This window comes from Saccopteryx leptura, chromosome 9, assembly GCF_036850995.1.
Source record: "Saccopteryx leptura isolate mSacLep1 chromosome 9, mSacLep1_pri_phased_curated, whole genome shotgun sequence".
Classification (NCBI taxonomy): domain Eukaryota; kingdom Metazoa; phylum Chordata; class Mammalia; order Chiroptera; family Emballonuridae; genus Saccopteryx; species Saccopteryx leptura.
The window spans coordinates 19167886-19191920 of NC_089511.1; the positions used below are offsets into that span (position 1 = coordinate 19167886).

At 44.7% G+C, this 24035-nt stretch overlaps 1 protein-coding gene across 1 annotated transcript in view; it reads left to right on the plus strand.

Annotated features, from left to right (window-relative positions):
- Positions 1-24035, plus strand: part of CDH1 (cadherin 1) — a 99049-nt gene that overhangs the window by 56316 nt on the left and 18698 nt on the right. The window contains exons 3-9 of the mRNA XM_066348131.1: positions 8911-9182; positions 17085-17228; positions 17346-17501; positions 18258-18402; positions 20580-20755; positions 21022-21150; positions 23784-23963. Coding sequence (XP_066204228.1) covers positions 8911-9182; positions 17085-17228; positions 17346-17501; positions 18258-18402; positions 20580-20755; positions 21022-21150; positions 23784-23963 — 1202 coding nt within the window. The remainder of the gene's footprint in view (positions 1-8910; positions 9183-17084; positions 17229-17345; positions 17502-18257; positions 18403-20579; positions 20756-21021; positions 21151-23783; positions 23964-24035) is intronic.

Consider the following 24035-nt stretch of genomic DNA (forward strand, 5'->3'; position numbering starts at 1 on the left):
AGTAGGTGAGCACTGCAGTAGGTGAGCACTGATTGCGTAGGCCCTTGAACTTCCCCCCATGCTGCAACATGGCTCCCTCCCTCCCTCACTCAGCATGCAGCCAGAAGCAGACTGTCTCTTCAAATGCCCCTTTCTGAGGCTTTCCCTAAGTGTCCTAAATTAGATTGTCCCCTCCACCCCAGCTGCTGCCTAGAACTTTGGAACCCCCTTACAATGCTTATTTTTCTCTGTTAACACTTTTCATTCCTGACAATTAATTTGTTGTTTCCTCCCCACTGGAATAAATGAGTCCTGTGAGGGCAGGGACATTGCTTTGTTCACTGCTGTATTTCCCAGGCCTTAGAATGATGCCGGGGGAAGGGAAAGGGCTGAGTCAATATTCTGTTGAAGAAACAATTCCTGAAGCAACCCCTTAAGGGAGATGAAAAAATGGAGAAACTGATGCTCAAGAGAAGTCAAAATAACTTGCCTACAGCTGTGATTTGAGTGCAAATTGGGTTGACCCCATTGACACAAATGTAAAACTATAAAAGTGTTTGCACTGTCTTTTAACCAACACCACAAGTGCCATTTATGACATTTTTTACTGGGCAGACTGATCAACATCTATAGTGTTTGCTGTTCAAGAACTAAACCGGCATTAGCCCAAGCAGAAGCGTGATTGGGAAGCAGAAATACACTGTTAGACCCAGACGGTGTCGTGAATCAGTCACCTTATAACACAGGGGCGATGCATCACCCTTTGTCCTTGTGGGCTCCCCTTCGCAGGGGCCTGGGCTAATTTTCCTTTATCTGTGACCTCAGTTTTCTCTCTGCCCTGCCCTCCACCTTAGTCTGTTTTGATGGAAACAGAAGCTAAGGGGACTTTTCTCCTTGTTTCCTACCCGGGCAACGTTCATTGTTGACATGTTATTTGGGTGCACATTAAGTGAAGACAGACTACTTAAAATCTGTTAAATTTGTTCTGGGCAAGGACATGTTGAGAGGCTGGGAGAAAGAACTCAATAGGCTTCATAAGAGTGAATGTCCTATCCTTAGGGTCCCCTGGGAGCCACCTGTCAATAAGAGAGGCCTGACCTCCCGTGGGTGCGACCTCGCGTGGGTGCCCCAGGTGATGACATCTCTAGAGCCCATCACTGTACATGCCTTGAGCAGTGCTTGGGCAACTTGATATTCCAAGCTGCTTATCTTTCCCAGAAAAATGTTTGGGGTTTAAGGCTAGCTGATTAGAGAAATTCTGACTGATTTTAGCTAATGTACCATGGTGACTTAAAGGAAAATATTCTTATTTTATTTGATTGATTTTTAGAGAGTAAGGAAGGATGAGGAGAGAGGGGAAAAAACCCCCACATTGATTTGTTTTCCCATTTATTTATGTATTCATTGTTTAATTTCTTGTATGTGCCCTGACCGGGAATTGAACCCACAATCTTGGCCTATTAGAACTACGCTCTAACCAACTGAGCTACCCAGCCAGGGCCAAAGGAGAACATTCCTAAATCTGAAGTTTAAAACCTTCTCCTTCATTTGGCTTCTGCCTGTCATTTATGTTTTCTGAGGCTTGGAAGCGAATTTCCAAGGCACAGCAGTCCTCATTCAAGGAGAGAGGGAGTGCGTGTGTGTAAGGGGGAGAGGGGGCCTGGAAACTGCTGCTGTGCCAGCTACTCTCCACCTGTCCTACTCTCTGTGAGCACTAAGTCCGTGCCCGTAGAAATTACCTTGCAGAATGGCTTATCAATACCGAGAGGCTGCCTGGTAACTAAGTGCTGATAGTGGCTCACGGTAGGGTCAGACCGCAGGCTCTGCCACATGGTGGCTGTGTGGCCTGGCCAGATCTCTTCAGTGAGACTTCCCTGAGCCTCAGTTTCCTCACTGGTCAGTTAGGGCTGCTAAATTCCTACTGCCTAGGGCTGCTGTATCTAGTAAGGCGGTAGGGTTGTGTTCTATTCATAGTTCTCAATAACAATACAAGTTAAAACTTAATTGGGACTAAAAAGATAGTCTTCCTGGTGCAACTTGAATCTCCTCCATGTCCCCAAGGGTGGACAAACTGAACACTTTTAAAAGATAAAATTACATTTTCTGCTTAGCATGGATAAACCCATAATGTTTAGTCATTTCAGGGATACTCATAAAAGGAAGACATTGCAGAATCACCCGGTGCCATCAAAGAAAATGGAATGTAGAAAGAAATGTTAAGAGGCAGTAGCCGCTATGGAGAATTATGGCTTTGTGGTTGGAGTTTGAAACACCGTTCCTAACCAGCAAAAAAAAACACCCCAAAACTCTTGTCCAGCTAAGTGATGCATATCTGTCTTCCCAGGATTCCTTTCATCCATCACCTTAAACTTCTTGTCTTTTATCTTCACTATTTAAGTTCGAAATCGAAGGTCTGGGTTTGGGCATGCGCAGTTGGCAGTGTGACCTCGCCACCAGGAGCCTCAGAGGGCTCTCTGATCTAGCCCTCGAGTTGTGTGTGTGACTTTCTCTTCCTGAGGCTGAGCGCTCAAGTTCAAGTGATCCTTGAAATAGAGCTAAATGCTGTGTTCTCTGGTAGTAGCTGTGGGAAATGTGTTCTGATGAGAGAGAAACAATCCAGAATGCACGCCTTTGTGTGTGGTGCGGGGAAACACTGCTTTCCAGTCGTTGCCTCTGAGAGACTGGGTTATCCCACTAGTTACCATGTAACTCAATTATAGTTAGCTGGCTTTGATAGCGGCCCCTTGTCCTTAAATCTCAACATCTCTAGGGAATAGAGGCTTTTCACAGTCTTGTTTCTACCCATTCACATTCCAGTTGTGGGGCTGGGCAGGGGTGGGAGAAGAACCTTCAGGCTGGCTGTTCTGTGGCATGATGGCAATTCTAAGCAAAGAATGCTGCTGAGTGCTCAGAGCCTGCCCCAGGACCCAAAGCTTTTCATGAGTTTAATTTGTCTTTGAACTTCAGTCATCCGTCTTCCAGGGCCCTCTGATGAAAGCTACTGCTTCTGCCAAATAAGCTAGAAAATGGGGCATTTGTGGGATGAATGTCACACAAAATCACAATGTATTAAGGATTATTTTTAAATGTCACTTTAATTTTTGTTGTTTTAAAAAGTAATTCATGGCCCTGGCCAGTTGGCTCAGTGGATAGAGCCCAGCGTGCTGATATCCCAAGTTTGATCCTTGGTCAGGGCACACATGAGAAGCAACCATCTGCTTCTCTTCCTCTCCCTCTATCCCTTTTCACTCTCTTCCCCTCTTGCAGCCAGTGGCTAGACTAGTTTGAGTGTCAGCCTCAGACGCTGAGGATATAGCTTGGTTGATTTGAGCATCAGTCCCAGATGGGTGTTGCCCGGTGGATCCTGGTCAGGGTACATGTGGGAGCTGTCTTTCTCTATCCCCTCCTCTCACTTAAAAAAATAAGTAATTCATGGTATTGTGACATGCAATAAAATACAAAGATGTATACAGAATCTATGTTTGATAAAAAGAACTGCATCCTGCCTGACCTGTGGTGGCACAGTGGATAAAGCGTCAACCTGGAATGCTGAGGTCGCCAGTTCAAAACCCTGGGCTTGCCTGGTCAGGGCACATATGGGAGTTGATACTTCCTGCTCCTCCCCCTCCTCTTCTCTCTCCCCCTCTGCCTCTCTCTTCTCTCTAAAATGAATAAATAAAGTCTTTTAACTTTTTTTTTTTTTTTTTTTTTTACAGAGACAGAGAGAGAGTCAGAGAGAGGGATAGGCAGACAGGAATGAAGAGAGATGAGAAGCATCAATCATCAGTTTTTTGTGTGGCACTTTAGTTGTTTATTGATTGTTTTCTCATATGTGCCTTGACCGTGGGGCTACAGCAGACCAAGTAACCCCTTGCTCAAGCCAGCGACCTTGGGTCCAAGCTGGTGAGCTTTGTTCAAACCAGATGAGCCCGTGCTCAAGCTGGCAACCTCAGGGTCTCAAACCTGGGTCCTCCGCATCCTAGTCCAACACTTTATCCACTGCGCCACTGCCTGGTCAGGCTAAATAAAGTCTTTTAAAAAAAGAACTGCGCCCTACCCTTCTTTCAGCCACACTTCTTTCAGTCTTCTCCCCACCTACCTTCATGCAAATTACTGTTAACTTTCTGGTGTGTAGAATTACATATTGTCTGGGAAATTTTTTTCTTTTTTAAATGTTTATTTTATTAATTTTAGAGAAAGGGAGAGAGCAGAAGACAGACAGGAACATCTGTTCCTGTATGTGCCCTCACCAGGGATCGAACCGTCAACCTCTGTGCTTCAGGATGATACTCTAACCAACTGAGCTATCCTGCCAGGGCGTTGTTGTTTTTTCCCCTTATATAGTCTATCTGATCAATGGTGGCACAGTGAATAAGGTGTCAACCTGGGATGCTGAGGTCCCAGGTTCAAGCCCTGAGGTCACTGGCTTGAGCTTGAGCTCGCCAGCTTGATTGCGGGGTTGCTGGCTTGAGTGTGGGATCATAGACGTGATCCCATGGTCACTGCCTCATCTGGAACACCCCTGGACAAGGCACAAATCAGAAGCAATCAATGAACAACTACAGAGCCGCAACTATGACTTGATTCTTCTCATCTCCATTTCTGTCTCTCTGTCTTGCTAAAAAATATTCCTTTTTATTATTGCTGGAAAGCATATCCCTGTTTTGCATATGGGAACAGTGGTGAAGACAACCCAGGCCCTTCACTCACCAGCGTATAATTTAGGGCAAAGAAAGTGAGATTGCCATTGGGTTCTTGGCTCTTGTCATTGGGATTTGGTTTTGGGTCAAAGGGACCAAATGACATGTTTAAGAGAGAAGAAGCACCTGCTGACTTAAGAATACTTAGACCCTTGCTGGCTTTAATTTTGTTTAACTTTTTTATTGTGAAAATGTTCAAATATACCCAATTCCTGGTCCTCTAGTTTCAACAGTTTGCCATTCTTGTTTACTCTCCTGCATGCTGGCTAAGTTAGGCTTCACTATGGCCCTTAGTGGCTGGCCAGCCCCTGCCAGGTTCCAAGTAAGTTTGCCAGAGCCTCCCCAGAGCTGGAGATCCCCTCAGCCTGGCTTATAATTTCTGGTTTATCAGCCCAGGGGATCAGGTTGCTGGGAAAGATAATGAGCCTTAATGAGCACCTAGAAATTCAGGTTGGGGCTGCCTGTTGGCCACACGTCTTCTGTCACTTTTCAAAGGGTGGGGCTCAGCCACCATCAAGATGAGATGCCCCAAAGCAGGTTAAACACCTTGCATCAAGTTATGTACAAAACCATTTTCATTTTTTCAGGCCGCCACCCTTGGCAAGTCCGATCATGCTTGTCCCGACTTTCCCTGCTCAGATCTGGGCTGGCTGGGGAGAGGAATGCAGCGTGATGAATGAGGACAGCTCTTGTTCTCTGCTTATGTGACAAGCCCCCAAATGGTCCAGTTGCCCCATTACTTCTGTTGGAGTATACCGGGGGAGGGTTATTTGAAAAACACCTTGTTTCCTAGTTTGAAAAGAAATTTCTCTTTTAGACTTACAGGGTGGCGCCTGCCCATCCTTTTAAAGACTCTGCATTTCTTCTTGGCTTCTGTCATCATTTTAGGATTCATCTATTCATTTCGCAAATACCTGACTCCTAGCTTGCATGCAAAGAAATACTAATCTCCTTTGACTTGTTTTGTTCTTCTGCTTTCAAAATGTGATTCACACTCACTGCCATAGCTAATCTTCACAAAACCCTAAAGAGGTAGGCTTGATCGGTGGTGGTAACTCTCATGTGCCAGTAGAGAAAGCTGAGGCCCAGAGAGGTGAAGCATTTTGCGAAGGCCACTCAGCAAGAACATGGCAGAATCTAGGTTTATAATTCAGTCACAGACTCAGACCAGCCCTTTCTTCCTGTTGCCCATTTCCTGTCATTTACTCCAGCCTTCCACTGCTCACCTCACTCCCACCCCCTTGAGTTTGGGAAGTGAGTTTTAGAACCTGCCTAAATGGTGAGGGGTCAGAGTGGGGGGCTTGGTTTTGAAAAAAATTTTAAAAACAAACTAAAAGGGAGAGGTGGGTGAGTGAGTCAAAGGATCCAGCTCCCAGCTGATTAGTTTACTTGCCAGGTAGCAGATTCCCAACTACTGCATGAGGTGGCCTCAGATTTCTACCATCCTGGATTCTAGCTAGGAGGCAAAATCATCCTTTAAAAATAGCCAAGGGGCCCTGCCCGGTTGGCTCAGCGGTAGAGCGTCGGCCTGGTGTGCGGGGGACCCGGGTTCGATTCCCGGCCAGGGCACGTAGGAGAAGCGCCCATTTGCTTCTCCACCCCCACCCCTCCTTCCTCTCTGTCTCCCTCTTCCCCTCCCGCAGCCAAGGCTCCATTGGAGCAAGGATGGCCCAGGCGCTGGGCATGGCTCCTTGGCCTCTGCCCTGGGCGCTGGAGTGGCTCTGGTCGCAGCAGAGAGACGCCCCGGAGGGGCAGAGCATCGCCCCCTGGTGGGCAGAGCGTCTCCCCTGGTGGGCGTGCCAGGTGGATCCCGGTCGGGCGCATGCGGGAGTCTGTCTGACTGTCTCTCCCCGTTTCCAGCTTCAGAAAAATGCAAAAAAAAAAAAAAAAAAAAAAAAAAAATAGCCAAGGGTCCTGGCTGGGAAGTTCAGTTGGTTAGAGCATCATCCCAACATGCCCAGGTTGTAGGTTTGAGCCCAGGTTGTAGATTCAAGCCCCGATCAGGGCACATACAAGAATCAATCAATGAATGCATACATGGGTGGAACAATAAATTGATATCTCTCTTTTCTCTGAAATCAATAAATAAATGAAAAAAAAAATAGCCAAGCTTTGAACAAAAAAGTTCTTTCCAGGGTGAGGGAATGCCAATTATGAGACTAAGTAACTCACATTAATAGTTATAGGATGTCAGGCAAATTTTTTAACTTCTGAGCCTCAGTTTTTTCATCTTCAAAATGGGGGGTATATGTGGTACTTATTCTTCTACCTTGAAACATGGCTTTATTTTCTCTGAAGGATGGGGCTGTTGACTTCAGAAAACATTTACTACGAGGGTGGCCCCTGGTGGAAGACATGAAAACTGCAGCTCAGGGCTTTTTGGGAGACCTGATCCTCATGAATGTAGAGGTGTTTAGCTATGTAAAAATAGGCACAAGAGCAGGAATTTTATAAAAGATTACATCCCTAATCAGGGCACATACAGAAACAGGTCAGTGTTTCTGTCTCTCCTTTCCTCTCTCTAAAATCAATAATAATAAAACAAAAGATTACTTACAAAATAGAAATTCCACTGGAGGAAAGAGGGGCAATTATTTGAAAGGGAGGAAAACGGCCAACTTGAGATCTCTCATTTCCCTAAATGAACGGTTTTATCTGTGGTTCCAGGCTGGCTCCTTTAGGTCTCAGCTCAGACGCCCCATCTCAGAGAGGCCTGCGCTCCCACCCAATATAAGTTACACTTCTCCCAAACCTGTCTGCCTTCCTGTCATTCTTGTAGTATCCCCTTTAATTCCTTTATAGCCACTAACATTGATAACCATCAGCAGTTTTTGGTTTTCTATTTGTCCATCTCTTCCACAATAGTATAAGCTCAGTGAGAGCGTGTGTCTAGTCTATCTTGTTCCCAGTTTCTTCCTCAATGTCCAGCGTCTTCTGGCACGTAGCATGGTGGAAACCTGTTGAATGAGTCCTTTGGAACTGATGTTTAGTGCAGACACTTTTCATCACAGCTTCTCCAGCTTTGGGTATTAATACTTTTTTAAGTTTTAATTTAATTTAATTTAATTTTTTTATTTTTCTGAAGCTGGAAACGGGGAGAGACAGTCAGACAGACTCCCGCATGCGCCCTACCGGGATCCACCGGGCACGCCCACCAGGGGCGAAGCTCTGCCCACCAGGGGGCGATGCTCTACCCCTCCGGGGCATCACTCTGTCGTGACCAGAGCCACTCTGGCGCCTGGGGCAGAGGCCAAGGAGCCATCCCCAGCGCCCGGGCCATCTTTGCTCCAATGGAGCCTTGGCTGCGGGAGGGGAAGAGAGAGACAGAGAGGAAGGAGGGGGGGGGGGTGGAGAAGCCAATGGGCGCTTCTCCTGTGTACCCTGGCCGGGAATCGAACCCGGGTCCCCCGCACGCCAGGCCGACGTTCTACCGCTGAGCCAACCTGCCAGGGCCAATACTTTTTTTAAGTTTTAATACTTTAATAACTAAAGTTTTATTTTTATTAAAAATTAAAAAAAATATTGATTTTATTGATTTTAGAAGGAGGAGGTGAGAGAGCAAGAGAGAGACAGGAACATCCATCTGTTCCTGTGTGTGCCCTGACAGGGGATTGAACCGCCACCTCTGTGCTTTAGGACGATGCTCTAAGCAACTGAGCAAGCTATCCAACCAGGGCTAACTAAAGTTTTTAAAATGAGTTTTGTTTTTAACTTTAGTCATAAGTTCCTTTATCCAAGTAGTTTTCTCTGCCTTTTGCCTTTGACTTGCCTCCCTGTATAATCAGGTTGAAGAGTTCTATGAGGCCTCCATTGTCTCCCCTAACTGACAGTGATCAGTTTCTCCTCTGTGCCTCCTGCAAGGAGGAAATACCTCTCTATGTCTCAGATAATAAGCATATAATTGGCACCCAGTAAATATCTAGTTATTGATGTCTTTTATGGAATACTCACAAGGGTTGAATAAATTATTAGCCAAAGCTACGTTTGTTTATAATTTTTTTAAACAAACTTTAATATAGTATTTCTGTGCCAGACACTGTTCTGTATATCTCTAAAAACAAACAAACAAAAAACACCTTAGTGTAGTAGTTGTTATTGTTACCGTCCTCCTATGGATAGGTAGACTGAAGCACAGGTTTTTGGTAGGTGAGTCCAGTTTGCTTTTTAGAGAGGGAATGTGCTTGTTTTTAATCTGCCCAATTTCTTAATCGCTGTTATTTATGTCTTGCAGTGAGTTTTGAAGGATGCACCGGTCAACCAAGGACTGTCTATGTTTCGGGTGACACCAGATTCAGAGTGGGCACGGACGGTGTACTTATGGTCAAACGGCCTTTACACCTTCATAATCCAGAGATGAGTTTCCTTGTTCACGCCTGGGACTCCACCCGCAGGAAGCTTTCCACCAAAGTGACTCTGAGGGCAGCAGCAGTTCGCAACCACCAGGACCACCACCACCACCAAGACCACCACCAACCACAACACAACCACCACCACCAGCAGCATGTATGTTGAAGTGTTTCTTGAAAGTTCATTATTATTTTATTTTCAAATGTTATTGATTGATTGATATTTGGAGAGAGGGAGGAAGGAATGGAAGCAGAGAGAGAGAGAGAGCGAGTGAGAGAGAGAAACATTAATTTGTTGTTCCACTTACTTGTGCATATATTGGTTGATTCTTGTATGTGTCCTGACCAGGGATCGAACCCACACCTTGGAACATCAGGATGATGCTCTAACCAACTGAGTTTACCTGGCCAGGGCAGATTATTATTTTAGTCTGCTTCCTAATCCAGGTTTCTCTACTTGGCACCGTTCAGACTTGGGGCGAGAGGATTTTTTGTTGTGGGGCTATCCCTCGCACTCTGTGCTGTGTGGCAGCATCTGGTCTTAACTCACTAGATGCTAGTTGCACTCCCCCAGTTGTGACAATCAAAAATGTCGGCCCTGGCCGGTTGGCTCAGCGGTAGAGCATCGGCCTGGCGTGCGGGGGACCCGGGTTCGATTCCCGGCCAGGGCACATAGGAGAAGCGCCCATTTGCTTCTCCACCCCCGCCCCTCCTTCCTCTCTGTCTTTCTCTTCCCCTCCCACAGCCAAGGCTCCATTGGAGCAAAGATGGCCCGGGCGCTGGGGATGGCTCCTTGGCCTTTGCCCCAGGCGCTAGAGTGGCTCTGGTCGCAGCAGAGCGACGCCCCGGAGGGGCAGAGCATTGCCCCCTGGTGGGCAGAGCGTAGCCCCTGGTGGGTGTGCCGGGTGGATCCCGGTCGGGCACATGCAGGAGTCTGTCTGACTGTCTCTCCCCATTTCCAGCTTCAGAAAAATACAAAAAAAAAAAAAAAAGTCTCCAGAGGCCTGACCTGTGGTGGCGCAGTGGATAAAGCGTCGACCTGGAATGCTGAGGTCGCCGGTTCAAAACCCTGGGCTTCTCTGGTCAAGGCACATATGGGAGTTGATGCTTCCTGCTCCTCCACCTGTTCTCTCTCTATCTCTCCATCTCTCTCTCTCTCTAATAAAAATGAATAAATAAAATCTAAAAAAGTAAATAAATAAAAAATTAAAAAAAAAGATGTCTCCAGAGACTGCTAATGTCTCCAACTAAGAATGACTGGTCTAACTCAGGGGTCCCCAAACTTTTTTTTTTTTTTTTTTAATTTATTCATTTTTTAGAGAGGAGAGGGAGAGAGGAGATACAGAGAGAGAGAAGGGGAGGGGAGGAGCTGGAAGCATCAACTCCCATATGTGCCTTGACCAGGCAAGCCCAGGGTTTCGAACCGGCAACCTCAGCATTTCCAGGTCGACGCTTTATCCACTGCGCCACCACAGGTCAGGCCCCAAACTTTTTACACAGGGGGCCAGTTCTCTGTCCCTCAGACCGTTAGAGGGCTGGACTATAAAAAAAACTATGAACAAATCCTTATGCACACTACACATATCTTATTTTAAAGTAAAAATACCAAAACGGGAACAAATACAATATTTAAAATAAAGAACAAGTAAATTTAAATCAACAAACTGACCAGTATTTCAATGAGAACTATGGGTCTGCTTTTGGCTAATGAGATGGTCATTGTCCGGTTTCATATTTGTCACTGCTAGCCGTAACAAGTGATATGACGTGCTTCTGGAGCTGTGATGGGTGCGTCCCGCATCACCGGAAGTGAGCGATGCCGCGCTTTGCGGCACTGCCACATGCAGTACTCCAGGAGCACCAATGAAAGAGGTGCCCCTTCCGGAAGTGCAGCAGGGGCCAGATAAATGGCCTCAGGGGGCCACAAGCAGCCCATGGGCAGTAGTTTGGAGACCCCTGGTCTAACTGAACTAATTTTGGCTGGGAATTTTTTGTTGCTGTTGGGGGGAGAGGGAGCAGGTGGAATGATGACAAGATGTCATTACCTTTATTTCTGTAGGTAGTGTAGAACAGTGGGTACGGGCATGGACTCTGTTTGGGATGGAATCCCAGCCCTGCCGTTTACTACCTGAGTAACCATGGGGGAGTTATTTAATCTGTCCATGCTTGAATTTCCTTATCTGTAAAATGGAGATTACAATGACTGCAAGAATTAATACATGAGAAATGCTGAAACCACACTAGTCCTATAATAAGTACTCAGTGATTGTTAACTGTTCTTATCATTCCCTTCCTGGAGGAAGAATGAATAAGAGGTCAGTTCTCTGATCGTTTTGTTTCTTGTGTTTCTAGTGGAGAGTGTCTTGGCAAAGAAGGGGAGGAATCAGTGAAAGCTTTTGCCCCATTGGACTGTAATCAATACAGGGTCCTTCCCCATTCTGTTGCAGTGCCTGGCCCTTGGTCTGGCACACGCTAGGAGGCCAGTAAATATTCAGTGGACAAACAGGTGAACTGGCCATGACTGGAAGGATGTATGCCTGCCCAGGTCCTTGGCTAGATTTTTTCTGAGTATTGTTACCCAAAGCCAGATGCCTTCGCCAGTTACTAAACTGTTCCCAGGGTGCTTCCTACCAAAATGTCACTCTGGGGAGCCATTCTGGTTGCATCCTGCTACTGCCTTGGAAGTATGGACTGGGTTCTAAGTACCAAGGCCTTTCAGGCTGGCTCCTGTTTTTCTCCCCCAGAAGTCCTGAGATTCTGGGAACTTAATGGTTCTGATAGATTGAAATTTTTCTTCCTGGTATAACTGGACAGACCAGAAAAATCAGGAACTTAGTGGAATTATATTAACATAGCTAGCTCCCTGACTCAAATATTCCATTGATTTTGTCATTTATGTAAATTCAGCATGATGAGTTTTTGCTGGGCAGCTATGAAAGCCTCTTATGACCAAAAACAGTTGTTTTTTTTAGATTTTATTTATTAATTTTTAGGGGGGGGAGGAGCAGGAAGCATCAAATCCCATATGTGCCTTGACCAGGCAAGCCCAGGGTTTCAAACTGGCAACCTCAGCTTTCCAGGTCTATGCTTTATCCACTGCGCCACCACAGGTCAGTCCAAAGACATTTTTTTTTTAATATATTTTTTTAATTTTTATTTATTTATTCATTTTAGAGAGGAGAGGGAGAGAGAGAGAGAGAGAGAGGAGAGACAGAGAGAGAGAAGGGGGGAGGAGCTGGAAGCATCAACTCCCATATGTGCCTTGACCAGGCAAGCCCAGGGTTTCGAACCGGCAACCTCAGCATTTCCAGGTCGACGCTTTATCCACTGTGCCACCACAGGTCAGGCCCAAAGACAGTTTTGAACTTGATGTTTCAAACCGTCCCTAGCTCCCTCCATCAACTTTGCCTCTCTGCCTCCATGTCTACTGAGTTGTGATTAGGTTCAAATACATTATATTGAAAAACACAAATCGTAGTGGTTTATGCAAAATTAAGGACATTTAAGTTAAGGGGAAGTTGTGGCCAGAATGGAGACCCCAGAGTCAGCCGGAGCCCAGTTTCCTCCGTTCTGTCCTGTCACCCTCAGTGCATGGTTTCAGTCCTCAAGGCTACCCACGATCCAAGATGACTGTTAAAGCTCCAGCAATCACAACTTTATTCTAGGTGACAAGAAGGAGAAAGGTTAGAAGCACAAAAATGTATCGCTTAATTGTCCAGCTTTCTTTTTAACCCTTTGAGTTGTATGTCCTTGTACCTTGAGCTAAAATTTAAAATGTGGAAGGCAACATTAATAAAAGGCAAATGTATGTTCTTCTTGTTTCCATAAATTGGTTATCATACAAACATGATTTTAAGTTAATAAAACTGGAACTGGAACTAATTTCATTTTTTGAAGAAAAAAAAAACTCACTCCCAGGGGTCAGCGAGCATGAACAAAACTCACTACTCAAAGAGTTAAGAAGCCATTGTGGAATTCTCAAGCAACACTTCTGCTTATATCATTTGCTACAAGTTGGCTTCATGGCCACCCATAGCTGCAAGTGTACTAAAGGAAAAATAGTAGTACTTTACTTGGGTATATTGCTGGATACAAAAATACATATATATGGAGAGAGACATAAAGAAGTTTTTTTTGTTATTGTTTTTTTAAATAAAGGAAAGTTTATTTAGAACATCAAAGAGGCCTGACCTGAGGTGGCAGAGTGGATAAAGCAGCAACCTGGAATGCCGAGGTCCCTGGTTTGAAACTCTGGGCTTACCTGGTCAAGGCACATATGAGAAGCAACTACTATGAGTTGATGCTTCCAACTCCTTCCCCCACCTTCTCTCTCTATTGTCTCTCTAAAATCAATAAATAAAATCTAAAAGAAAAACATCACAGAGGTAGAAGAAATTGGCTTTAGGAAACAAGCTACAGAGGCAGAAGAAGGGGCGCTTAGGAGAAAGGGAGAAACGTGCCCGGTGGGGGAGGAGAGGAAGAGCAGATACTGAGTGAGTGGTAGGTGGCTAGTCTGCCATAGCTGGTTTGAGGTTCACTTTGCTTTGTCTCGAGTTCAAAGGAACTTGGTAGAGCCAGGTGGTCCTGCATTAGGAGAAGGAATAACCATTTTACTCCTCTTAATTCATGTAAGAATAGAATTTTTTTTTTGTATTTTTCTGAAGCTGGAAACGGGGAGAGACAGTCAGACAGACTCCCGCATGTGCCCGACCGGGATCCACCCGGCACGCCCACCAGGGGGTGACGCTCTGCCCACCAGGGGGCGATGCTCTGCCTCTCCGGGGCATCACTCTGTCGGGACCAGAGCCACTCTAGCGCCTGGGGCAGAGGCCAAGGAGCCATCCCCAGCGCCCGGGCCATCTTTGCTCCAATGGAGCCTCGCTGCTGGAGGGGAAGAGAGAGACAGAGAGGAAGGAGAGGGGGAGGGGTGGAGAAGCAGATGGGCGCTTCTCCTGTGTGCCCTGGCCGGAAATCGAACCCAGGACTTCTGCACGCCAGGCCGACACTCTACCACTAAGCCAACCGGCCAGGGCCAAGAATAGATTTTTATAAGTTTTAATTTGTATACTAAAACATTACATTGTGTACTCTAAATATATACAATTTTTATTAGTCGTTTATACCTAAATGAAGGTGGAGAAAACATAAGTATAGATCTGGCCCTGGCCAGTGGCTCAGTGGATAGAGTGTTGGACTGGCATATGGACATCCTGGGTTTGATTTCCTGTCAGGGTACACGGGAGAAGCAACCATCTGCTTTTTTCCCCTTCCCTCTCCCCCTTCTCTCCATCTTCCCCTCCCTCAGCCAGTGCCTCAATTTGCCCCCGGTACTGAGGATTGGTCCAAACACATCAGCCTCAGGCACAAAAAATAGCTTGGTACTCGAGCATTGGCCCCAGATGGTGTTGCTGGGTGGGTCCCTGTCAGGACGTATGCAGGAGTCAGTCTCATTATCTCCTCTCCTCTCACTTAAAAAAAAAAAAAAAGAGCCTGACTAGGCAGTGGCGCAATGGATAGAGCGTCGAACTGGGATGCGGAAGGACCCAGGTTCGAGACCCCGAGGTCGCCAGCTTGAGCCTGAGCTCATCTGGCTTGAGCAAAAGCTCATCAGCCTGGACCCAAGGTCGCTGAGTCAAGCAAGGGGCTACTCAGTTTGCTGAAGGCCCGCGGTCAAGGCACATATGAGAAAGCGATCAATGAACAACTAAGGTGTCGCAAGGCGCAATGAAAAACTAATGACTGATGCTTCTCATCTCTCCATTCCTGTCTGTCTGTCCCTGTCTATCCCTCTTTCTGACTCTCTCTCTGTCTCTGTAAAAAATAATAATAATAATAAATAAATAAAAATTATTAAAAAAAAAAAGAATAGATCTAACTTTCCAGTTTTTCTCTTTGTTTGTGTGGGTTTTCTTAATCTGGTGTATTTTTTCTGAGAGATAAATTCCATGTTCAGTAGGCTTAGGCATAATTCCCTTTAATTTTACACATAAAAACATTAATGTTATGTTTTGCCAGCACAGCGTTCCATCATTGTTTATTATCATGCTCTGAAAATGTTCTGTAATCCTGATGTCAACAAGGCACGGTCTTTGTCTTCCTCTTCCATGGAGCAGATGAATCTGTATTCATTTATCAATGCCTGTTTGCCACCATGGCTGTGCAAGATGGTTGGTTTTAGGTTAAGGGTATAGTACTGACAGTCAGTTTAATACTTGTTTCTGTGCTGGGGTCGAGTCCCAAACTTGACTTCATTAAAACCATAAATCAGTGTTTTCCAACCATCATCTCCATTATTGTCATTTATTGAGCACTTACTATGTTTCAGGCATTATTTGTAATACTAGCATCTCATTAAATCCTTCAAAAAACCCTATGAGGTATAGGTCCTAATATTATCCCCATTTTAGACATTAGGAAACTTTGTGACAGTGAAGTTCAATAATCTGCCCAGGAGGTGAAGGTGCCATAGTGAGGATTCAAAGCCCAGAAGCCTGGCTCCAGAGCCTGCTCTTGGCCTAGGCAGGGTCACTTCTCTAGGAGATGAATGTGAGGGTGCAGATGGTGTGTGTGTGTGTGTGTGTGTGTGTGTGTGTCTGTCTGTCTGTCCAGTATGCAGAATTTTGGGAAGGATTTTGGGATGATATTTGGTCACATCTCGTGTCTGTTGTGCATTTTGAGTCAAATTTTAAAAGCCAGAAAATAGGGCTTGAATCACACTTGGCAAACAGTGATCAGTGATTGTGTAGGGGCTAGGAGATGGAATTGTCCTCTGGAACCTTTACTGTGTTACCATTAATCACTTTAAAACACTTAAACAATTTGTAACATTTCTTTTCCATCTTCAACTATCTTATTTCCTTGTGTATGCATAAAGTTATTATCACACATGAAAACTGTTCAATAGGAGTCTCAAAGGGTGTTTTTGGTTCTCACCCTAACAACTTCTGTTAGAACAAATGGAAATCATATAGATATAATGACATCATAAGATTAAGAGATTTGTATTGATCATAAAGTAGTTTTGAATACCAGTTCTCAAAACTTACTTATTTTGACTGATAATTCCACTTTGAGGACATATAACCCTAAGAAAAAACATAAAGGAAAAGAAATGAAGACACCAGAATCTCCAGTGTTGAAATAGCTTTGATATGAAATCATTGGAGTGTAGTGTTCTATTAAAAATGACAATGTGTAGCCTAACCAGGCAGTGGCACAGTGGATAGAGCATCAGATTGGGTGGGATGCTGAAGACCCAGGTTCGAAACCCTGAGGTTGCTGGCTTGAGCGTGGGCTCATCCAGCTTGAGCAGGGGTTGCCAGGTTGAGTGTGGGATCATAGACATAATCCCATGGTCTATGGCTTGAGCCCAAAGGTCACTGGCTTGAAGGCCAAGGTTATTGGCTTGAGCCTAAGGTCACTGGCTCGAAGGCCAAGGTTTTTGGCTTGAGCCTAAGGTCACTGGCTTGAACAAGGGGTCACTGGCTCAGCTTGAGTCCCCTGGTCAAGGCACATATGAGAGAGCGATCAATGAACAACTAAAGTGCCGCAACTATGAGTTGATGCTTCTCATCTCTCTCCCTTCCTTTCTGTCTGTCCCTCTCTCCACCCTCGCTAAAAAGAAAAAGGTGCTAAAAAAATGACAGGTGTAATTTGTAAAGTATATGACTGTCTAACCACTATTCTGTATACCTGAAACTAATGCAAAATAATATTGAACATAAACTAATTGAAAAATAAAATTAAATAAACATGATAGGTATGATATATTGTAGGCTTAAAATAACTTGTAAAATAATATCAAACCCACAAATCTCTAATCATGCATGCATAATGATTACTTGAACTCTGGACACTAAGAAAGATAACAAGAGAGCACCTTCTTTATAATGACAAAGGGGTTCATTGGGTTTTGTTTTGGCTGTTAATTTTGTTACTAACTTAAAACCACACAGTGCCCCCAGAAAGATGGAGATGCTGACTGGATAGATTGGACTCTTAGGCCTGTATTATCTTTCCTGAATTATTTCATATTGTTCTTTATCTCTTTTCCTTTTAGGACACTCTCCCTGGAGTCCAGGCAGAAGTGCTCACATTCCCTGACTCCCATCATGGTCTCAGAAGACAGAAGAGAGACTGGGTTATTCCTCCCATCAGCTGCCCAGAAAATGAGAAAGGCCCATTTCCTAAGAATCTGGTTCAGGTAGAAAAGGATGTTCTCTGTTTGGGAGAATTTGGCAGAGAAGGATCAAAGAGAGAAAGGAGAAAGACCCAGTGTAAGGATCCTGCCTTGCTAATTCTGTTTCTGTTCTGTCTTCAGATCAAATCTAACAGGGACAAAGAAACACAGGTTTTCTACAGTATCACTGGCCAAGGAGCTGATGCCCCCCCTGTTGGTGTGTTTATTATTGAAAGAGAAACAGGATGGCTAAAAGTTACGCAGCCTCTGGATAGGGAAGCAATTGCCCGGTACACAGTGAGTATCTCTTAGAAATTTATTCATTCATGATGGGGTTCTATCCTTCCAAAATTTTTTGGTTAACTCATGTTGGATCCCCCAGATATGATGCTCTGGACATATGAAGAGCTTAATTTGACACCTTGAGACATACTGATAAGGAGAAATGACAGGAGAACCAGGATATAGAGGCTGTTAAAATTTTTATTTTTGTTAGAAATAAACAGAATTCTTACGCATCGTGCATAAGTTTAGACCCAAGATATTAACCTATTCTTTTGGAGCTAAAGGTCCCTGATCCAAAGGAAGAGGCCAGTGAAGATGTTGGGGAATAAAATCCATTTGTGGTTCTTGGTAGTTGTGAGCATTGGGAAGCTGGGATGTAATACATTGATGCCAAATGCAGAAAGATCTGGGGAAAACACTAGGCCGGAGTGTTTTCTACCCTGCCTGGAATAAGTCAGAGTTTTAGGCTTCCATCATCTCCCCTAGGCCTGCCTCCCAGCCCTTGTGTGGGAAATGGGAGCTCTGACCTGCTGGGTGTGTTCTCCAGCCTATGGGTCTTTGCATGTCATGGTCTCAACCAGTGTCATGACCTCATGGAGGCAGCTGCACATGTGTGAGAAAGGCCACTCCTGTGGGTGTCCAGACACTTGGCTCTCAGAGAGCGGGAAGGAGGGGGAAACTAGGTGGAACCCCCTCGCCTCTGTTCAGACCCTTTCTCCCACATCTTTCCTCCTCGGGGTCCAAGTAACCCTCGCTTGCCTCTTGCAGCTCTTCTCTCATGCTGTGTCTTCGAATGGGGAAGCAATTGAGGACCCGATGGAGATTGTGATCACAGTGACAGATCAGAATGACAACAAGCCCGAGTTCATCCAGCAGGTGTTTGAGGGGTCTGTCATGGAAGGCGCTCTTCCAGGTAATGAGGAGTCAAATAACCAGAAAGACACTTACTTAAATTCTTTGGACCACAAAGTGTTGAGGCTGGTGTTTGGAGTCAGGCCCTTCATGTGGACAGAGCTTTTTTGGTAGCCTGTGTGTGCATGCGTGTGTGTGTGTGTGTGTGTGTGTGTATGCACACGCATGAGCACATAACGCTCTACCTGTAAAAAGATGGATAAAATAGGAGTTTATAAACAACTATCTCTACCTGACTGGTGGTGACACATTGGATAGAACATTGGCCTGGGATGCTGAGGACCCAGGTTCAAAACCCTGAGGTTACCAGCTTGAGCAAAGGGTCAAGGCATGTATGAGAAGCAATCAATGACAACTAAAGTGACGCAACTGTTCACCTCTCTCCAGTCTGTTTCTCTCTCTGTTTGTCTCTCACTGAAAACAACAACAACAACAGAAAAAAACAATCTGTCCTGATTAAACATGTACTTTCCAGTAGCTAAAGCCCTTCATGCAATTTTTCTGATAATGTTTTTTCTCTTTCCCATAGTGGCAGACACTGCCCTGCCCTTTGTGGTAATTATTCCCTTGTTTTTTTACTTATTTTCTACCATGTGTGTATTTACCCCTAGATGATAACTTGTTATTTTTGCCTAGTTTTTTTTTTCTTTCTTCCTTCCCCCCCCCCCCCATTGATTTAAGAAAGAGGGAGAGGAAGAGAGAAAGAAGCATCAACTCATTGTTCCACTTAGTTTTGCATCCACTGATTGCTTCTCATACGTGCCCTGACTGGGGCTCCAACTGGCAACTTTGGGGTCAAGCCAGTGATCATAGGATCAAACTGGCAACCTCAGCTCTCTAGGATGATGCTCTATCTCCTGCACCACCAGGCAGGGATTGTTTACTTTTCTATGTGGTAACAAACTGGTTTTTGTTGTTGTTATTTTTGTATTTTTCCCAAGTTAGAAGAGGGGAGTCAGTCAAACAGACTCCTGTATGCGCCCAACCAAGATCCACTCAGCATGCCCACCAGGGGGCGATGCTGTGTCCATCTGGGGTATTGCTCCGCTGCTGCTGGAGCCATTTAGTGCCTGAGACGGAGGCCATGGAGCCATCCTCAGCACCCGGGCCAACTTCGCTCCAGTGGAGCCCTGGCTGCTGGAGAGGAAGATAGAGATAGGGAGGAGAGAGAGGGGGAAGGGTGGAGAAGCAGATGGGCACTTCTCCTGTGTGTCCTGGCCGGGAATCAAGCCCAGGACTTACACATACCTGGCTGACGCTCTACTGCTGAGTCAACCGGCCAGGGCAACAACCTGTTTTTTCAAAGTGGTCGAACCAATTTACATTCCCATCAACAGTGTATATTCTGGAACTATATATTTTGTCAATGTATAATTATATCTCAATAAAATTTAAAATTGCATTTCTGTGATTATTTTTTATTTTTATTTTTTGATTTAAGAGTGAGGGGGAGAGAGAGAAAGAGAAATTGGTTTGTTGTTCTACTTATTTATGCATTCATTGGTTGATTCTTGCATAGGCTGTGACTGGTGATTGAACCCACAACCTTGGTGTATCGAGACAATGCTCTAACCAACTAAGCTACTAAACATCTTATCATGTGCTTGTTGGCAATTTGAGTTTGTTTTTTTTTACGACTTGCCTATTCAAGTCTTTTGCCCTTTAATTCTCTTGGGTTATTTGCTTTTTTTCCATCTTAAGAGTTATTTAAATGTTCTATGAATTAGTCCTTGGTCAGTCACATGTGTTAATAAATATTTTATTCTGCCTTGAAGGCAATGATCTCAAGTGACCCATTCTCTCAGGTGAAGCTGTGGCTGAGAATTGTGGAACTCTTGGGATTTTTCCTATTTTTCAGGCTATTTACTCAGTGTAAGAAACATAGCAAAATGTTTTAGTTTAAGGTTATTTATTCCCTACTTCCTCGTCACCTCCATCCCCAGCCAAAATATCTACTGGAACAGCTGAGTTCTTGGAACACCACTCATCTGGTGGCAGACTTTCTCCCTCCTGTAGCACTTCAGTAAGAATTTAGGAAATTAGCGGTCAGAGGAGCCATTATGTGGTATTAGCCCCTGGGCCCCGCCTTGAACACTCTGAACACAGTTGAGTTGAGGAGTATTGGCCAGACCCTGAGGTGCAGCTTGACTGAATCTTCCTTTCCTTCGATGCTTCCAGGAACCTCTGTGATGGAAGTCTCGGCCACAGACGCAGATGACGAAGTGAACACCTACAACGCCGCCATCGGTTACAGTATCGTGAGCCAAGATCCGGAGGAGCCTTATGACCAAATGTTCACTATCAACAAGGACACAGGAGTCATCAGCGTGCTTACCACTGGGCTGGACCGTGAGGTCAGGGGGAAAGAGATCCAGAGGGTGTTGTGGGCAAATGCACGTTAGCTAAATCCATGGACAAAGCAAAACTCTGCTGAGACCAGTTACCACTTGTATAGTCATGGTCTGAACTTTGCACCTAAACATCTATTTGGAGGTTTTGTGCCTAGCAGATAGGCTGCTAGACTGGCATTAAGCAGATGATAAAATATTCTGTTTCTGTCTTATGAGCTCAACTGATGTGGCTGTTGGTCCTAACGTGGGTGTGTTTGAACTCTCTGCAGAATTTTCCCACGTATACCCTGGTGATTCAGGCTGCTGACCTTCAAGGTGAAGGCTTAAGCACAACTGCAAAAGCTGTGATCACGGTCACTGACATCAATGACAACCCTCCCATCTTCAACCCGACCATGGTAATTCTGCTACTCCTTGGATGGTTTCCAAAGAAGGTCCTTTGTTGCTTTACAGCTGCTCCTGAGTGAAACCTGTGAAAACTTTCCCCAGACTAAAACTTAAAAATATTTTTTTTTATTGATTGATTTTAGAGAAACTGAGAGAGAAATGGAGAGGGAAGCATTCATTTGTTGTTCCACTTAGTTGTGCATTTATTGATTGCTTCCTGTATGTGCCCCGACTGGGGATCAAACCCACAACCTTATTGTTTCAGGACAACACTAACCCAATGAGCTAACCAGCCAGGGCCTCAAACTAGTGAACTTTGAGAAGTAAGCAGATTGGGGTGGCAGTTGTCTCTGGTGCTTATTGGAAAACTTTTTTGAAGTTGCAAAAAGCACCTTCTGAATCCATGTCTTTGTATTGTGCATCTTAGTAGCAAGTCGCACCAGGTTCTATTTATGCAATGAACAAATATTTTCTGAGTTTATAGCAGGCACTGTGTTAGACACTAGAGATATTGTCACAAATAAGGCAGAAAAAGATGCCATTCTCCTTCAAGTTTATAGTCTAGCTAGGGAGATGTTAGACAACTTAAACGAATTATTGTGTGCAATTATTTCAAATGCAGTCCAGGAGAAGGGTCTAAGCCAGAGGTCTCAAACTCGCGGCCCACCGAACAATTTTGTGTGGCCCGCAGACTAATTCACGAACTACAGTTTCTGGTCATTTTGTGACACTGAAAAGTGTTGCGTAACAGTTGCCTTTTGTAGACCTAGTGCGGCCCGCCAAACGGCTGTGATCTTGCTCTGCGGCCCACATGCTGAGTTGAGTTTGAGACCCCTGGTCTAAGCCATATGAAAGAACCTTAAACCTTATTGTATTAGTGAGAAATCAGCCTGTGCTTCCTTCAGAAAGGAGGCAAGCACAAAAGGTGCAAAAGGCATAGCTGCTAAGTCCTCTTACTTCTGGGAAGACCCTTCCCATAAATTTTGTTTACATTTCATTAACAACTGCTGTCTGCAAAGGAAGACTGGAAGTACAGTACTTTTGTTTGGGGCGTTGCTGTCACCAACAATACAGAGTGAAGAGGGGAGAATGGATATTCAGTAGGTAATTAGTAGTGTCTGCCATCCTAACCGAGGCATTGTGACAGTGAGTAAAATTCATAGTAAGACTTGAAAGGAAGTTGGCAAGTGTGGGACAGGATCAGCATATGCAAAATGCCCTGAATCAAGAGGAAGCTTGAGGCAGAGTGAGAACTGTAAAACAGTATAGTGAACCAAGTGAGGTTGGGTCCTGCAGACTGAGTTAAGAGCTTTAGATTTTTTTTTTTTAATTTTAATTTTTTAAATGGGAGAGGGATGGAGTTGAATAAATTTTTATGTACTATCACTTCTCAAATATAACATGAGTTAAACTTAATTATTTTTTTAAGCGAGAGAGAGAGAGAGATACACAAATAGACAGGAAGGGAGAGAGATGAGAAGCATCAACTTTAGTTGCAGCACTTGAGTTGTTCACTGATTGCTTCTCATACATGCCTTGACTGGGAGGCTCTGCCTGAGCTAGTGATCCCTTGCTCAAGCCAGAGATTTTGGGCTTCAAGGCAGCGGCCATGGGGTCATGTCTATGATCTCACACTCAAGCTGGCAATCCTGCGCTCAAGCTGGTGAGCCTGTGCTCAAGTTGGCAACCTTGGGATTTCAAACCTGGGTCCTCAGCATTCCAGGTCAATGCTCTATCTGCTGTGCCACCTCCTGGTTGGGCTGGGGTTTTTTTTGTGTGTGTTTGTTTTTTGAGAGAGAGAGGGAGAACTTAATCTTAAGAACTGTAGTGCCTGGCCTGTGTTGGAGCAGTGGATAAAGTGTTGACCTGGAATGCTGACGTCACTGGTTCTAAGTCCTGGGCTTACCCAGTCAAGGCACATACTGACGAGCAATCAATGAATAACTAAAGCAACTATAAGTCGATGCTTCTCATTCCCCATACCCTCTCTCTCTTTTCTCTGTAAAACCAATAAATTAAAAAAAAATCTTTAAAAAATAGAAGAATAGTAGCATTATTTCTTTGCTATTATGTGGTAACCAAATCTAAGATAATAAAATGGCAATTAAAATGCTTTATTATGAAAAGCAAGAGAGAACAAACATCATACTCATGGTAATACGGATTCTTTTTTCTAACAAGATGTTGCATACAATAATTTTTTTTTAAAAATTGATTTTGGAGAAAGAGGAATGAAGGGAGGGAGAGAGATAGGGACATTGATTTGCTGTTTCATTTATTTATGCTCTTATCAACCTATTGGCTGATTCTTGTATGTGCCCTAATTGGGGATCAAACCTACAACCTTAGTGTTTTGGGACAACACTAACCAAATGAGATACCCAGCCAGGGCAAATATTAAAATTCTTAACCTAGTCAGCATCTGGGCCAGAGTAGGCTGAGGGGCTCAGGAAGCCAGGACTTTGGGAAGCTACTTCAGGTACTCAAAAAGGAGGATGCCGGGCCCTGCTAATTGAGTGATCATTTCTGAGACTCTTCTCCTCTAAACCGGGACTCAGAAAGCATTCCCTTAGCCCCTGAGACCTGGTTTCGCTATTGTGTCTCAGGATGTCAAACATGACCCATTTTCTCCTTGGCTCTGCAGTACCAGGGGCAGGTTCCTGAGAATGAGGCTGACGTCGTAATCACCACGCTCAAAGTGACTGATGCCGACGTCCCCCATACCCCAGCGTGGGAGGCTGTGTACACTGTGTTAAATGACGAGAACCAATTTATTGTCACTACAGACCCAGTAACCAACGATGGCATTTTGAAAACAGCTAAGGTTTGTATGGTGCCTGGCAAGATGCAGAAACTGACAGCCCAGCTAGCTGCCTACTCCTTCGTTCTTGGTGTC